Below are 15,900 nucleotides of genomic sequence, written 5' to 3'. Positions count from 1 at the left end.
TAGGGAGATAACAGAGTCCAAGCCATTGCAAGAGATATGAGGCTACATCAACCGAGTTCAAGGCCATTGTTCTTGGTGTTCACACGGAGGGATCTCAAACTTTTAAGACTCACAAAAGGGTAAACTGAGGTCCAGAAATCCATTCCAAGGAGCACAGTGGCTAGGCTAGGTTTTGAACTCAGTTGCTCAATCTTCTCGAGTGTCCTGGCTGGCCAGACAGGTAATGTCTGACTGCTACAAGCTTATAGCTTTCCCCTTGTTTATTTTCCTACCTGAGTGCAAAGGAACAGAAGCAGAAAGAAAGGCTTCCTGCCCAGCAACACTCCCCAACTCCCATCTCGCTTCTCCAGCCTTGCTTGCCTCTATGGAGCCTCCAGCTCAGGTTGCCAAAATTAATCACGGGTGGGGCTGCAGCCACCCCGCTGTTCCCTGGCTCTAGGCCAGGCTCCCAGGATGTGCGTCAGAAAGAGCCAGTGAGTGAAATTCCAAAGCAATGTGAGTCACCAGGGAGGGGGAGAGGCCAAGACAGAAGTCAGAATGAGAGCCTGAGGGCAGACCAAAAAAAAAAGGCCCTGGGGGCCAGGGGCTGGGCCCAGATACCAAGAATGCTCACCTGTCCAAAGCTGGGAGTGGGGCCTCCGGCCCAAGTGGCTTATCTCTGGGCTTTACACAGACCTGGATGGGGAGGCAAATGACCAGGAGGCTGGCCTGCTAGTCCCACCCCTGGATACAGTAACCATGACCCTTACCTGGCTCCCCATAGGCCGAGGCTTGGGATCCCGGCCCTTAAATCTGTGTATTGTTCCTCACACATTCCCTCCCCCTGACCTGGCCTAGGACATTGCTTCCAGACAGGGAGCAGTGACAGACCAGCTGGGCCCCAAAGGGAAGACAGCAGGTAAGTCTATGACCCAGGCCCTGCCATCCTGAGACCACCCCCTGGGACCCTTTCTCTGTGCCTAGGGGAAAAATGAGGAGCTCCAGCTCTGGCTGCTCTACCTGTCCTCAAGGACCTGGTCGCTTCCAGAACCCAGGACAATGAGCAGTTCTCAGAATGTGATCTCCTGAGAAGGAGGGGGATGTGAAGGCAGGAGAGGAGCATTAAGGAATCAGGGGTCAGCATCTACAGGGACCAAGAGCCAGGGCAGGTCTGGATTCCACTCTCTCCTTGGAATCTCACCAGGAGGGAAGGGGATCAGGGTTCTCTCCTCCAAGAGCCCTTTTCATACTACCCAATCAGCGGCCAGGGACCAGGATGGAGTGCGGTGGCACCCTGTGCTTCTGGGACAAGCTCAGCCCCCATGCCCGTTCTGCCTCTGCCCTTCTCCAGCTCCAGTGGCTCCTGCCAGTTCTGCAGATAGCTCGGCTCTGCCTGTTTTCCTGCACCTGGCTTCTCCTTACCCCTCACTCCGGTATCCTGCGCAGCCCCTCCATGTCCCTCCCCACTCCAGGAGCCACCTGATCCTGGCAGCAGGAAGATCTGTTTCTCCAAAAAGAAATGGATCAGCATCCCTGACTCTAATCCTCACCCTCTCTTGCTCCCGCCCACCCGACTGGGCACGTCTTTCTAGTCGCACCTGGCCAAGAACTCAGGCTAGCAGAAGCAAAATGCCTTTCAGGGCAGCAGAGAGCCCCCAGCCAGCCTGCTGTCACCTCCTTTCGGAAGGGACAAGGCTGACACTGAGGCTTCTTGGGGTCCGAGGATGTCCTGCTAGGTCACTCAGACAAAGGGCAGATGCTGAGAGGTGGGTGGCTGTGGGTTGTAGCGAAGGTGAAAGGCACAGCCCTGCCCATGGAGTCAGACCAGCTGAGGGACCCTGTGAAGTGACCGTTTAAGGCTTTAGCTGTCACTATTTCTGGGTGACCTTTGCCCTGGGCTCTAATTCTCTCTCCTCCTTGTGCCTCCACTTCCACGGCATACTTCTTTTTTTCCAGCTCTTAAGACCTGTCCATTTCTCTGACATAGACAGGATGTGTGTATATATGTATACACACACGCACACATACACACGTGTATACATATACATACATGTGTGTGTATATATATACGTGTGTGTGTGTGTGTGTGTGTGTGTGTGTCTCCCATCAACTGAGTTAAAAGACCATTCCTCAGGGCATGAAAACTTTCCCACATTCTCCACTTCTTCTGGGGCCGGGTTTGCAGGGTTAGTGGGGGCTGGGAGGGATACCAGCCATTCCTGCTTCTCTGCCCTCTGTCTCCCTATAGCGACCCTCCCTGATGGCAGAAACCATGTCTCATGATAACCTCACATGGTCAGAATTTCAAAACCGGCAGGGATCACCAGTACCAACTGGTCTCACTCACGAGCAAACTGAAGCCCACAGAGACCGAGACTGGGGAAGGGGCCCCAGCCCTAGAGCCCACACAGCCACAGACTCCCCGTGTGACTTGGCACATGCTGTAGTCTCCACCATCGGATTTCCCTGATAAAGAGTCATTTTGTATGAATTCAGAACAATACATTAAAGCTCTAAAATCGGGGCCCAAGGTTGGAGGAGGCTCAGGGACAGTGCCATCTCTTCTGAGAGCCTCGGGCCTGCCCACTTTGTGACAGTAGCAAGTCATGTGGCTTCTTGAAGTTTCCCCACCTGCCCAGCGGGCGTCAGAGCCCCTCTTCAGAGGGTTGTTCTGAAGTGTAAATGAAGCAGGACATTAGCCCAATACCAGACATATAACAGGCTTCTGATAAATGAGGATTATGATGATGCGGTTGAAGCTTCTGGATGATGGGGATGGCATCACTATTTTAAGAATTGCCGTCATCTCTAGCACAGTGTTGGGCACTAGTAGGAGTTTCACATGTCTGTGATATGCAAAACACAAGGGAAATGAATGACTGAGCAAACAAGCCTCATTTCTTCCCCAGGGTCTCGGGGCGAGTAAGCGATGTGCCTGGGATCGCATGGACCGGTTGCGATCGCCTTTGGCCCGGCCAGGCTGCTGGGGATGCAGATCCCGGAGAGGCGGAGTGTGGTCCATGCTCTGAGTCCTCTCAGGCCTGTGGCCCCGCGGTCCCAGTTCTGCCTGTACAGGATAGTGGTTGGGACAGCTGTGAACCAAGGTCTGCCGAAACTGCTCTGCCGCTCCCAGGCTTCCCTCTCGGGCTGTGGAGACTGTGGTGCGAGGATGTTCTCCTTTCGGGGGGCATTCCTCCAGCCCCAGGATTGCACCCATGGGCTCATGCTCCCAGGCAGCTCAGCACGTGTTGCTTAGGAGAAAGAAGAGGGTGGGTTAGGAGAAAGGTGGGATGAACAGGGGTGAGCTTCTCCGGGCATGTGGTAAGTCTCAAACCACCCAATGAACTGGAGCTGTGCATTGAGGTGCCCAGACTGAGTTTCTAAGAGCCTGCGTAACAGCACCCTGCTGACCCAGCCACTGTGCCGGGGGACCAGTGCCACAGGCTGGCTTGCTAAAGGACCGACCTGTTCTGTGAGAAGCTTCCAACCCTGAGAGACCAGCTCCTCTACCCTCTGTCTGCCTCACTTTGTGCCTTGCCCTGGGGGTCCAGTAATCTGGGAATGGCCTCGCCTCCTGAGACTTGGGGGCCCTGGATTCTATGTGCAGTACCCTGACCCTGAGAGGGGCTGAATCTCCCCAGGGAGCTGGCTACTGACTGGCGCTGTTTGGAGCCTAATGGAGGAGTTTCAGGTCCAAAGAAGTCCACAGACTTGTCCTGTTGGTCCCTCACCACTTTAGGAAAGTTCTGCCCGCCAGCTGCCCCCCTCCCTTGGACCAAGCCAGAGCCATGCGCAGATATTTTTCTAGATCTCTCTGCCCAGGAGGTAGAGGAAAGGAGAGGGAAGAATCAGGGGAAGGGGAGTGGCTAAGAAAAGGGAGAATGAGAGGTAAGGAAGAAAGAAGGAGAAGAGAAAGGCAGCCTTCATGGTGGATGGAGCAGGTCTGTGGATGGTCCCAGACTTTGTGGAGGACGTGGCGCTTCGGGGAGCTGGAGGAGCTCTCTTATTCTGATTATAAGAAGTCAGGGCCCGAGGCTCCTTAGACATCATCCAGGTCAACCGCCTGATTTTCCTGAGAACCCCGAAGGGATGGGAACCCAGTTCCAGAATGCGCTCCAGCCTTTTGCGTCCCTTCCGTTATCGTGTTGTTGGAGGTCCGAGTACCAAAAAGGCTCCAGGGCTAGAGCAAAGGGGTGTGGGGTGCTCTACAGGGTCTGGCCTAGAGTCCTGCAAGAGGAGCCCGGAGTGCAGGTGAGGGCCAGGCCCCTTCCTGGGAAGCCCCACACAATCCTCTAACCTGGGCCCAAAGTAGCTATAGCCTGAAACTCGTGTCTGGTTACTGACATGTGGCGATGCTGAAGGCAGGGTCCAAGTTCAGACTAAGCTGACCTTGACAGGAACACTGAGGCCGCTAAATGTTTACTAAACAAACCCTGTCCCTGTCTCCGTTTTTAAGATTCCCGGTCCCATGCCGTGCATTCCTTTATCTGGAAGCAGTAAACAGTAATACACACTCAACAGTGGACCACCTCTGCGGGTCAGCAAAAATCTTTCCCAGCCCTAACATGGATTATTACCCCTACGAGCTCTAGCAGGACCAGCTACCAAAGGGGAACAGTGGGTCAGAGGAAAGGGGACTGGGGACTCCTGGACACACATCTCCCCAGGCCTCCCTCTTAGCCTCCTCCCTGCCCCCCCAGAACAACACAGCCACATGGAAAGCCATGGGGAACAGTTGGGGCTTTTTATAATCTTTATTTGTTAACAGTTCAGGCTATTTTTTTTCCGTGCTTGCAAGAGATGCCAAGGCCTCATGAAAAAGTTGTGAAAAAAAACAAGTCTATTTTGGGGTGATCAGCCTCCTCTGAGCTTCTCACTTGCAGCTCTGCGGGGCTCCAGGAATGAGCCTGTCCTCTCTCAGAAGGTCTGCAGCTTGCTTGAAGTGAAGGATCTTGGGCTTTGGATGCACTGGCCAAGGGGGTGCATTTTTGCCCCCGGCTTATAATGTTTCTGTCTACAAAGCCCAGAGAAGTAATACTGTGTAGCTTCTTTCTGCAGGAGGCCTTCCTCATGGCGGCTCCTAGTGTACTGTCCTGGGAAGTAACAGCCCAGGAGACTTGGGGTGGGGGATCAGGCATCTCCCCTGTGGCATTAATGGTGGTGGTACCTGCAGCTCTAAAAAGATCCAAGCCAAAAAGCGCTTCGGTATCTCTGCTGAGCGAAGAGAGGCCGCAGGGCCTCTGTATGGAGGCCCCAGCTCACTGTGGCTCCCGAGGAGGCAGGGCCAGGGTGGTGGTGGGTCTTGGGTGATTGGGCAGAGGGGTCTGCATGCTCAGATCTCTGCCAGCAGGGGCCGGCGAGAGCTGGGGCTGGCGAGAGCCTGGCCAGGCCAGACCAGGAGTGGCGTCTTCAGCTTCTGCTTTCAGCCACCCGGCCAGCCCCCGCAGTGTGGTGTAGGAAGGCTGCAAGGGGGCCGGCTGGGCTTTGAAGATCCAGGCAGAATTCTCGTTTGCTCTCCTTTCACTGTCTCACTGGCTTGTTCATTTACTCATGGGGTGCCAGGGCCAAGGTGGGCATGGGGTTTTCCAACCCTGGTAGGTCAGACTGTCAGAACTCCGCACCCTCTGTGCTGACTGCTCGCCATAGGCAGCCCAGGTGGCCGGGGCACAGATGGGAGATGGGTCCCCCTTGACCCAGTGGGCATAAGTCCACGATGGGGAGAAAGGCAGAAAAGAAGGAAGAGTGAGAGGGATCACACCGTCTCTGATCTCGGCCCAGGAAGCAGTCATGAGAAGATCATCTAGTCACCCCCTGTCTTCAGGCAAGTCGTGTTATTATTATCCCAATGGAAGACCAGAAAGATTAGGTTCCTTGCCCGAAGTCACACAGCCAGTTCCTGGTGGAGGAGAGACTAGAACTGAGGTTGGTGCCAATTACTGCAATGGCTGCTCCTCTGTTTTGGTTTCTTTTTAATCCGGGCTCTCAGGCCTCTTCTTGTCCACATCCCTGCCCACTGGGCTTGCGGGGGGAGTGCGGGGCTGCTCTTGCCTTAGCTTTCTTCTGCCTCATTGTCCCCTGTCCCTGGAGGCTTGTCACAGAGATGCCCCTCCATTACCCTTTCACTACCTAGTATGAACTGATTCCGGAGGAATCCACCAGGCCTCTTCAAGCCCTTCCTTCATCATTCCCTCTCTCTCCTGAAGTTCTAGAATTTTCTTTGGTTGAACTGGTCCCAAGACTGTGATTAACCTTTTAAGGAAGCTAAAGATGGGGATCTCTGCCTCTTACTATGTTTCTAATCCCTTCCCACTCTGCCCCCAGATACTTCCTTCTTCCATTCTCAGCCTTGGTGGCCATCCCCTCATCTTCTGCTGGGTCTAGTTTGGATCAGGAGCATCTTCAGTGAAAAGGATGGCCAATAAAATATAGGCCTTCCGTGCTAGAAACCCAGAGTAGATATCCGTGCTGGATAAGCTGGACCCCACCCTTGTACAGGAGAAAACAAGCCCAGAGAGGAGAGAGAATTGCCCACTGTCACCCACCTCGGTGAAGACAGAATCCAGGCCTCCTGATGGAAAAATGACTGCTCTTTTCAAATTACCAAGTTCAGAAAGGTGCAAATGCCTGCAGCATGGTTCTTTACCCTTAAGGAGCCCCTTGATTTTCTAAGGTAGACTCTGTCTTGACCTCCAGGCTGAGCATTTCAGCCCTGTGGGCCTGGGCAGCAGGAGCCATGCTCTTGCCCTGAGTAGACCCTCTGTTTGGGCTGACTGAGCTGGTGGCATATCTTTGGGTAACCCACAGTGTGTTTATTCCTTCTCTCACTGTCTTCCCCTGCCCTGCCCCATTCACTTCTGTCCAGCCTCTTGGAGGGAACACAGAGCCATGGCAAGCCAAAGACAAGGCCGGTACAGCCTGTGGAAGACCTCTCTGGACAGCATGTGAGTAGCCCCTGGGTGGTGTCAACTCCCTCCTTCCCAAGATCTCCACCCAAACATTCATTCATCCATCAAGTGTTTATTGAGCTCCTGTTGAGTACTGGTTGCAAGACCAGGAAGAAGGAAAGTCAACTAAGCATGGTCCCTTCTCTAAACAGTTCTTAGGACTTTGAAGAAGAGAGAGACCCAGTGACAGAGCAGGGTGATTGGTATTATTAGGGGTGCACAAAAGAAGGGCAGGGAACCTTGCCAACTTTGTACGGGGTATTCCTGGTGGGCTTCCTGGAAGAAGTGACATCTAGGCTGAGACTTGAAGGATGAGTAAGCATTTTCTTCTTACTGAAGGGGTGGGAAGAGCAATGTTCTGACAGAACTGTTTGAGAAAAGGCCCAGAAGGGTTCTGTCTCTTATGAAGACCTGGTGGTGCCCCTTGAGTCCTAGACCTGGAGGCTGAGAGATTCTAGACTTTCCAGATTTGGCTCTTTCACCCTGACAGAGCTCTGCATTTTGAGAAACCCCTGCTTCTGCTCTCAGCTGGTACCAGACACAGCGTGGCAATGCCACGTGTCCCAGACCACAGGCTGCTCTCCTAGGGGAGAGGGGCAGGGTTTTGTGTCGGAAGGCCTGTGGGGTGGGCTTGGTTGAGGGTAGAGAAAAGAGAGATTAGGAACCTGCCAAGAGGAGATAAGCTGGAACCGTGTGTGAAACAAATGGAACGTGCAGGTTAGAGGAGGACACACTGAGAGAGGTCCACATAGCTTGAGTGGCACTGGGCAGGAGTCTTCGAGATCAGGGAGAGGGGCGCTTGTGGTGCTGGCTGTGCGAACCTGCCACATAGGTGCTCTCTTGAGGACCGGGTTGGAGAGTTTTCTCCCCAGAGGAGGCCTCCTGCTCACAGTCTTCAGGAAAGTGGCAGCTCATGATGTCCTTGACGAGAGTGGATATGGGCATCATTGGTAGGGGTGCCTTGTGGGAAGAGGTTCAAGGGGTTTACATCACTGGGAAGGAGGAATCACGAGAAGGCTTTTCTGAGAGAAGAGAGACTCTTGACTGGGAATGCCTGAGAGGTGATGTGATCAGGAAGAGCTCTGGTTTGAAGAAAAGCTGAAAAAGGCAATGATTGTGTGCCAAAAGTGGCACTGGTAATTAAGGTGTTGTCCCCCGGCGGAGCACCTGGCTCTCTCTGCCTGAGACAGTTTACCCAATGTGAGCAGGGGGTACAACTTCATTTTGCCAAACTTATACCTTTGAACCACAACAGTGCAGCCTGGTTGGGCAGTGAGGTTCACAGGCTGAGCTGGCTCTTTCCCAGAGACTCCACAGAAGTAGACCTGGAAGCCCCATGATTTGGGGGCAGTTCTGTTTTCCTGCTTCGTGCTGTCCTGGTGCCATCCCCGCTGCTGGGTTGTGTGAAAGTTGAAGCCAACAATCGAGGGCTCTGGACCTGGCTGGGGGCAACTGGGTATCAGTGGGAGAGGCTATGGCCTCCTGGGGCACCCATGCAGAGATGTCATGCTATGGTTCTCTCTGGGGAAGTGACCTGTGGCACACAGAGGATAGGCTGAGGCTCTTCAATACCAAATATGTGGGAAGGACACACCTGTCCTTTTTTTCCCCCATGCATGTATTCAAACCAATACATTCTGTTCTTAGGAGACCAATTCCTAACCAGAAGAGTGAAGCAGCACACTCAGTCATCCCTAACCTCTTTTCCAGCTCTAGGCAGGTTCAGAAGGAGGTGGGGGAAGCATTCTCCACTAATCAGGCACTTCTTGAACATAGACCAGGCCAGAAAGCACATTTATCACGAGCACCTTAATGGGCAACTTCCAATTACATGCATTCATAGATGGAAAGCATACTTCAGAGAATACAAAATTCATTTTTATTTGGCTTTGGGGGGGCAATGCATTTCTCTTCCTAATTATATTTTTGCATAAACTAGCATTAAGCTGGATTTGCATTCTCAGAGCGCAAGCTTGAGGGGGTTAGGTGGAACGCATGTCAGTCTGGGCTTAAAAAATTGTCCAGAGGTAATTGACAAGATGGATAAAACCAGACTGAGCTGGCTACTGTAATTACCGGTAGTCAAGATCATCAGAATCAAAGTAGCCTTGAACATGGAAACTTCTTTGGAGGACTGCTCATTTACAGATGTCATGCCTTATAACCTCTTTGTTTTACAGGGGAATAAATCGAGACAGGGAGCCCCAAAGTGTCTTGGACTCCGTCTCCAGGACTAGTGTCTTCATGGCATTTCTTTTAAGAGGCCGGAAGATGTTGGTAAACTCCAGGTGGCAACAGGATGGGTGTGGGATGGAAACAGAGACTGCTGAAGAGGGAGGGAGAGGGAGAAGGCCTAGATGAGCGAAGGTACAGGTGACAGACTGACCCACTCTAAAACTCCTGGCACAGGTTGTAGCTGAAGAGCTGGTGATCAAGGAAGGAAGGCCCGCAGGTGCCAGGAAAACTCTCAAGGCAGAGGAGGGCCTGTGTGAAAAGTCTGTGTTCCTCTCCCCGGGGGGCCAGGGGTGGAGGCCTGGGTTTAAGGGGGAAGGAAAATATGTCACGTTCTCCTCCCCTAACTCGCATCCCTTCCAGGGCTATGATGCGTCTCGGAGGTCTTACTCAGCCTCCTGGAGGAAAGGGGGAAAACCTGTGTGAGTCCAGCGATGTCTTGCGCCTTGCCAGGTAGAGGAGACCCACCACCGGTGGTGAGCCGAGACCCTCCGAGCTTCGTCCCTCCGGGCTGGGGGAAGGGAGGGCGGACGGGAGGGAGTGAGCGGCGCCGTGGGGCGGGGCCGGGGTCGGGCCCGCCGGTCGCCCAATCCTCTTCTTTCTCCGCCCCTTCCCCGCCCCCAGACCCCTTTCCACCAACGGAGCTCCGCGGTGGGCGGAGCCTGTCCCGGCCGCCGGCCTGGGTGAGATTTTTGCCCCCCGTTCTTCCTCCCTTTCTTTCTTTTTTTATTTTTTTTCCCTTTCCTTTTTTTGTGAATGAAAACGGGAGGTCGCGAGCGGTCCCCGGGACTGCAGCGCTAGGCGTCTTTGCGGCCGCGCCTTCGGAGCTGGCCGGGCGCGTAGCGGCGGCGGCCTCGCCCCTCTCCTCCCCAACTGCGCGTCGCCTCCAGCCTCCGCAGCCCGAGGACCCGCGGCGGCGGCGCGGCCCAGCCGCGGGAGGTCGGCGGCCGCGCGCAGCCCACTCCAGCGTGCCTCCATGACATTGGGCGCCCGGGGCGCGGGGAGATGCTGATCCGGAAGAGGCAATGGCTGCAGTGCCGCGCGCGCGGCCGCTCCCGGCCCGCCGTCCGGCCTGGGCTGCTCTGTCAGAGTCTCTGATCTAGCGCGACCCGGGCCCGGAGCCTGTAGCAGCGGCGGCGGCAGCAGCGGCACCGGCGGCGGCGGCAGCAGCGGCGGCGGCGACGCCGGCATCGACCTAACTTGCACGCGCGGAGTGACCCCAGACATTTCACTAAAATGAGCGTGCTTAGCAGGAAGAAATGTGTTCCTTACACTAGAAATTACCCCGTCACATGTAGTGGTGTAAGTAAATGATTAATTTCTATTATGGCCGGGTTGCAAGCTGCCTGGAAACGCGCCGCTTCGCCCTCCTGTGCCCTCCCCGGCCCTATCTGCGCCCCTTCTGAGGACTTCCCCAGCCACCACCACCCCTGCAACCCCCTCTCCCCTTGGCTATAGCTTTGGCTGCTGGGGTCTCAGGGGGCGGGGGACTAACCTTTTCTGGGTTTTTCTAGGGAAAGGAAGATGACTTGATTGCCTTGACATGTCGTGGCCCTCCTGTTTCCTCATTTAAAAAAATATATATATTTTTATTTCGTGTGTGTGTGTGTGTGCGTGTGCAGAGCAGCGTGTCAGGAATAAAGGTCCAGAGTGGTGGAAATATTTCTGTTGAAAACCAATGGAATTTGGATGTTTTGCTCGCCGTTCCGGAGAGATTTCTTTCAACCCAACTCCGTTGCATCAGAGTTCTGGCAAACTATGGGAGAGATGCTTAGTGTTGTTTGTTGATGTTTGAGAAGGTTCTTTTTGTGTGTTTGGGTTTGCACTTTTTGTTATTTTGATCATTCAAGATCCCTTTGAGCCTTGCGGTCCACTGGATCTGCAGGAGGGATTCATCTCTCCGCCTTCCCCAATATTACAATGTCAGCCAGCCCTGCGAAAAGCCACCCTCTCTGGTCTTCTCTTCCCGATTCCCCCTTCCTCTCCATCCTCCTCGATTTTTACCTTCATTTTGAGGATATTCCTCTCTTTTGCATTTTGTGAGATGCAGGATGTGGGATATTGGTTGCTAGGAGACAAAGCAGGCTCCCAGGGAGATTCTGTCGTTTCCTTGACAACCAGACTAGGGCAGCCACAGATGAACAACCTCCTATCAGCTGTGGGAGGGAAAGGGGGGCTTTTCTGGGCTCTGCAAAGCGTGTGTGTAGGGGTGTGGGGGTGGAAATGGTACCCATTGAGGGTTATAGCTAATTTGAGCACACCTGGGTTTTTGGCCTGGCCTGAGTACACAGAGCCGGGAGAGCAGTGGGCCGGAGGCTGATTGTGGACAGGGGGACAGGGATCAGTGGGGCAGGGTGGGGAGGGAGCATCTATGGGACTCTGGGATCACTGATGGAGAGGAATGAATTGGAGATTGTGATTCCCGGGGCAGGATGGCCAGGAAGCCATAGTGTATGGAGGTTTGTCTAGAGGCTCAGAACGAATGAGGATGAGGCAATTGTGCGGAAAAGTCTAGAGTCATTGAAGGAGAGAGTGCCAGAAGGGAAGGGGAAGTTGAGAAGCTCATTGAGTGGGTTGTATCACCATACATCAGCAAGGATACAGTAAAGTAGCAATATTCTAGAGCAAAAATTATATTACTGCTGGCTTTGGCACGCTATCTCCAGTCCAGGATCCTCGTGTAAGACAGGCCTATTTCGACTAAAGAGTTTTGCCTGCTGGCTTAATTGGGCCAGGCTGTATCTTAAAGAGAGATAGAATTACATATATAGATATGTAATCTAGCATTATATAATACCAGATTACATAAGAAGACAAATACCTCCTTTCTGCCCAGGCTCTCTTGGCACAAATTTACCAAGATTCGGGAAACTTTCTTCCAAAGCCCTCAAACCCATTTTCCAGAAGGGCAGACTGATGCCCAGAGAAGCAAATTGACTTGCCCTTTCCTAGATCTGAAATTTCCTAGATCTGAAGTCAGGCGGTTGGGACAGGGGTGGAGTGGGTGAGAATGATAAAAATAGGGAGGGAAGTCCAAGGACAAGCAGGGGAGGGCTGTGGAGGGCTGAAGAGTAGATGGGAAGGGGCTGCTCAGCCAGAGGACCCCCCCAGCAGGGCTGCTGTCCAAACCCCTGGCAGTGTTTGTTACCTTCCTACTTGTTGGTTGGCTCTCTCTTCCTTCAACACAGAGGCGCATGAGCTGTGCAGGGGTATTTTAATCATAAACTCTCTGATTTTGAAGCAGCATTGATCTACTAGTGTTCTGGCATCCTCTTCACGGTCCACATGCTCCTGGATTTACAAACTGACGCCCCTCCTCCTCCGTCTCCTCATTGCCCCTTCTGCTTCCACACTCACAGGCCATTCGAATCTGAATTTGAGAAGGAAGTTCTACTGGCCAGTGGGTATAGTCTTTCACCTCCAGCTCTCCATATTCATAGTGGGGAGTCTGTTTTGTTCTTCAGCATATATAGGAGACTACAGCCCAGGTGATTTCTTCCCAGTTGCCTGACTCAAGACCAGGAGCCATCGAAGTGGGGTTCCTGGTCCTCAGCTCAGGAGAGAGCAGGGAGGAGGCAGGATGGTGGTTAGGACATGCCCCACCAGGGAGGGTGAGGAGGGTAGAGGAGACCGGAGGAATCCTGCAGACAATTGCTCTGGAGACCGGGGAGGAGCTGCAAGGAGACCCCTTGTTTGGAGTTCAGATCCTGTAAAATTCCAAAAAGGAGGAGGTGCTTGTCTCATTGAAAAGTCCTTGCTGCACTTTTTGCTTAGGTTGCTAAGATGTACCTACTCGGCAAATCCCAGTTGCCATGTTACTTGGGTATTTCAGTTCTGCATTCCTGCATGCTGGCATCCAGTTACAGCCCGGCAGGAATGGAGCTGCTCAGCACTGCTGGTGGCCCTGGCTCTCTGGCTGGATGGCTCAGCAGTGAGGGCGCCTCCAGCACCCTTAGGAGCTCAGCCTTCCTGGGCCCAGGAAGGGGTCCTCCGGGCCTCTCCAGACCCCCGCTGACTTAATGCTCATAGGGAGTGAGAGCAGGAGCAGGCCCATGACCTAGGTGAAACCAAGTTCCCTACCACTGTCTGCCTTGCACTACCCCTACCTCTTCCCCTCAACCCTTTCAGGATGCCGCTGAAAGACTGCTCCCGAAAGTCCCTTGGCCCTCCAGCTGAGGGTCCCTTCCTTGTGACAGCTTTTTAAACACTGACATGACATTTCAACTACAGAAGGACTCTCTGTTCATTTGAGCCATCCCCTTCCGTGGGTGGACAGGGCACTCCCTCTCTGCTCAGCACAGAGGGAAACTGAGGCAAGCATTTGCCCAGAAATTCGGGCCCCAGCTTCTGACCCTCTGCTTCCCCCAGCAGCCCCATTACCCATGCAGTCAACTGAGTGAGCAGCCTTCCAGGAATGCCAGGGGTCTGGGGGTTTCAGCCTGAGAATCCTTGTCCCTAGGAATGGGAAGTTCTGAAGGGGGAAGGGGGGAGTATCTCACTCTCCCTGGGGCTGCATGCAGGATGGTTAGAGGGCATGCCTGAGTAGGGGCGGGAAGGCCCATTGGACATGGAGTGAATAAGTCACAGGCCTGTTTATCTCTACTGCCATCTCAAAACTGGGCCTGTACGTGAGTGAGCCCTCCAGACAGCATGACTGGCTCAGAGGAGGGGAGGGGATGGCCCTGGGCTACTCAGGTGCCTCCAGAGGGACTGGGAGGAAAAGTTCTGGCATTTCCCTGAAGGAGGCTGCGGGTGGGGGTGGGGAGAGGACACTAGCATTTAAGGGTAGCCACAGGCAAGCTAGGGCTTGAAAATCCACCACCAGGAAGGGAGGGAGGCAAAGGTAGAGGACAGGAGAGCTGCCCCCCAGCTCGGACAAGTCCATTAAATTTTAAAGTAGCCCTGCCCTCCGGCTTGCTGGGAAGGGGTGGGGACCTGGCCGGGACTCTGCATCTCTCAGCTGTTTGTTGTTCTGCTGCCCAGAGGAGGAGAGTGTGGGTGAGGAGTGAGCCTTCCAGGCGGGCTGTCCTTTTCCTGGGAGAGTGGGGACAGTCCTGAGCAGGTTCTGCCTCGGGATCTCTCACAGGCCTCCCCCAACCAGAAGTCCAGTGGGAGGATGGTGGCAACAGAAGGCCCACGAGTGGTTCACGTGGTGCAGCCGCTCCTTGCAGCCTGAATGGGCCCCCAGCTTCTCAGGCCCCGCAGAACAAGCGCCTGGAAAGCTACCCACTCCCTTCGCCCCCTCTCCACTCAGATGCTGGCTGAGGAGAGCCGCTGGCCCCGGCCCTTGGGGAGCTGGTGAGCGGAGCTGTCCTGACCACGACGCTCCTCTCCCTCAGGTCCCAATTAATGGATTCTGACATGGATTATGAAAGGCCAAACGTAGAGACCATCAAGTGCGTTGTGGTGGGAGACAACGCGGTGGGCAAGACCAGGCTCATCTGTGCCCGGGCCTGCAATGCTACCCTCACCCAGTACCAGCTGCTCGCCACCCATGTGCCCACGGTTTGGGCCATCGACCAGTATCGGGTGTGCCAGGAGGTAAGGCTGCAAGGCTGCTTGGCTGGGGGTCCGCCCCGTGTGTTTGGGCTTCTTCCCCAAGCCACAGCTCAGTGTGTGCAAACACCGCTGGCCTGCCTGTGCCGAGCTCACGAGCTCACTCACAGAGGCCCCTGGGGATGGGGTGGGGGCAGCTGAAGAGGAAGGAGCCCCAGGAGAGAGGACTGAGGGGAGCCCACCCCAGGGGAAGTATCCTTAACCATTTGTGTTTTGCATGGCTCAGATGGTGCCTGAGACCCAGGCTTGGCTTAGGGCGGGAATCTTGTGCAATCACAGCCCCCGGTAATGGGGAGGTGTTGGAGAGATGAGGGCAGAGAGGAAGAAAGAAGCTGTTGGCCAGTACCAAAACCAGAGGCAGGTGAAGCGGGGAACAGGGCAGGCCCCCTGAGATCCCTTCCACCCCAGGAGAGTCTGCCCTCTCCGAGGCTCTTCGCTTCTGGCCAGCTTCGAGCCCACTCCTGCTGTTGGATCTGCAGAGATGGCACCCAGACAGGGATGTTCTGGGCACGGCACACAGAGGGAGCTGCCTGGACCCTAGCCAGCTCTATCCCTCCACCCCCATGCTGTCTGGGACCCCCAGGGATAAGCCGGCGCTGCCCTGAGCTGACATGCTGAGGCCCCTAGAACTATCGCCCCTGATTCCCGCTCCTCTCCCTCCCCACCACACCCCACAGGTGCTGGAACGCTCCAGAGATGTGGTAGATGATGTCAGCGTCTCCCTCCGCCTCTGGGACACCTTTGGAGACCATCACAAAGACCGTCGCTTTGCTTATGGGAGGTGGGTAATGCATTCGGGGAGCCAGGCGGATGGGTCTCCCCCGCTTTCCCAGGGAAGAGCAAGGCTGGGAAATTTCAGCTGGGTGGAGGGAGCAGAGAAGGCAGCTTGGCAGACCTCACGGGGGAGGCAGTCCAGGGCCGTGGAAGGAGCCGGCTTTGGAGTCAGGAGGCCTGATTGGACTCTCAGCCTTGCTACCTGTCAGCTCTGTGACTAGGCACAATTAGGGGAACTGTTCTGAATTGATTTTCCTCAGCCATGGATTGTAAAGTGGTGATTTCTAACCTGTAAGATAGCCATGATGTCAAAAGGAGGGTTTTCAAAAGCTCTAAAATGCTGAATTAGAGGTCTGTAAATTAGGGGTCCTATTAGTATACGTTCTGTGAGCGGATGCCTATGACTGATGTGGAA

At 54.5% G+C, this 15,900-nt stretch overlaps 1 protein-coding gene across 4 annotated transcripts in view; it reads left to right on the top strand.

The window, feature by feature from the left end:
- Window positions 1-808: 808 nt before the first annotated feature.
- The window catches only part of RHOBTB2 (Rho related BTB domain containing 2), a 29,111-nt gene continuing 14,019 nt past the window's right edge, over window positions 809-15,900 (top strand). For 2 of the 4 annotated variants that reach the window (XM_044225153.1, XM_044225150.1), the window contains exons 1-4: window positions 809-898; window positions 6,842-6,920; window positions 14,495-14,696; window positions 15,389-15,492. In XM_044225153.1, coding sequence (XP_044081088.1) covers window positions 6,865-6,920; window positions 14,495-14,696; window positions 15,389-15,492 — 362 coding nt within the window. In that variant the 5' untranslated portion in view covers window positions 809-898; window positions 6,842-6,864. Of the gene's footprint in view, window positions 899-6,841; window positions 6,921-9,112; window positions 9,201-9,332; window positions 9,609-9,735; window positions 10,458-14,494; window positions 14,697-15,388; window positions 15,493-15,900 lie in introns of those variants that run through there. The other 2 variants (XM_044225152.1, XM_044225151.1) reach the window with 2 other exon arrangements.

The sequence above is a fragment of the Neovison vison genome, chromosome 11 (assembly GCF_020171115.1).
Source record: "Neovison vison isolate M4711 chromosome 11, ASM_NN_V1, whole genome shotgun sequence".
Taxonomy (NCBI): Eukaryota; Metazoa; Chordata; class Mammalia; order Carnivora; family Mustelidae; genus Neogale; species Neogale vison.
This window is presented reverse-complemented; position numbering and strand designations above follow the sequence as displayed.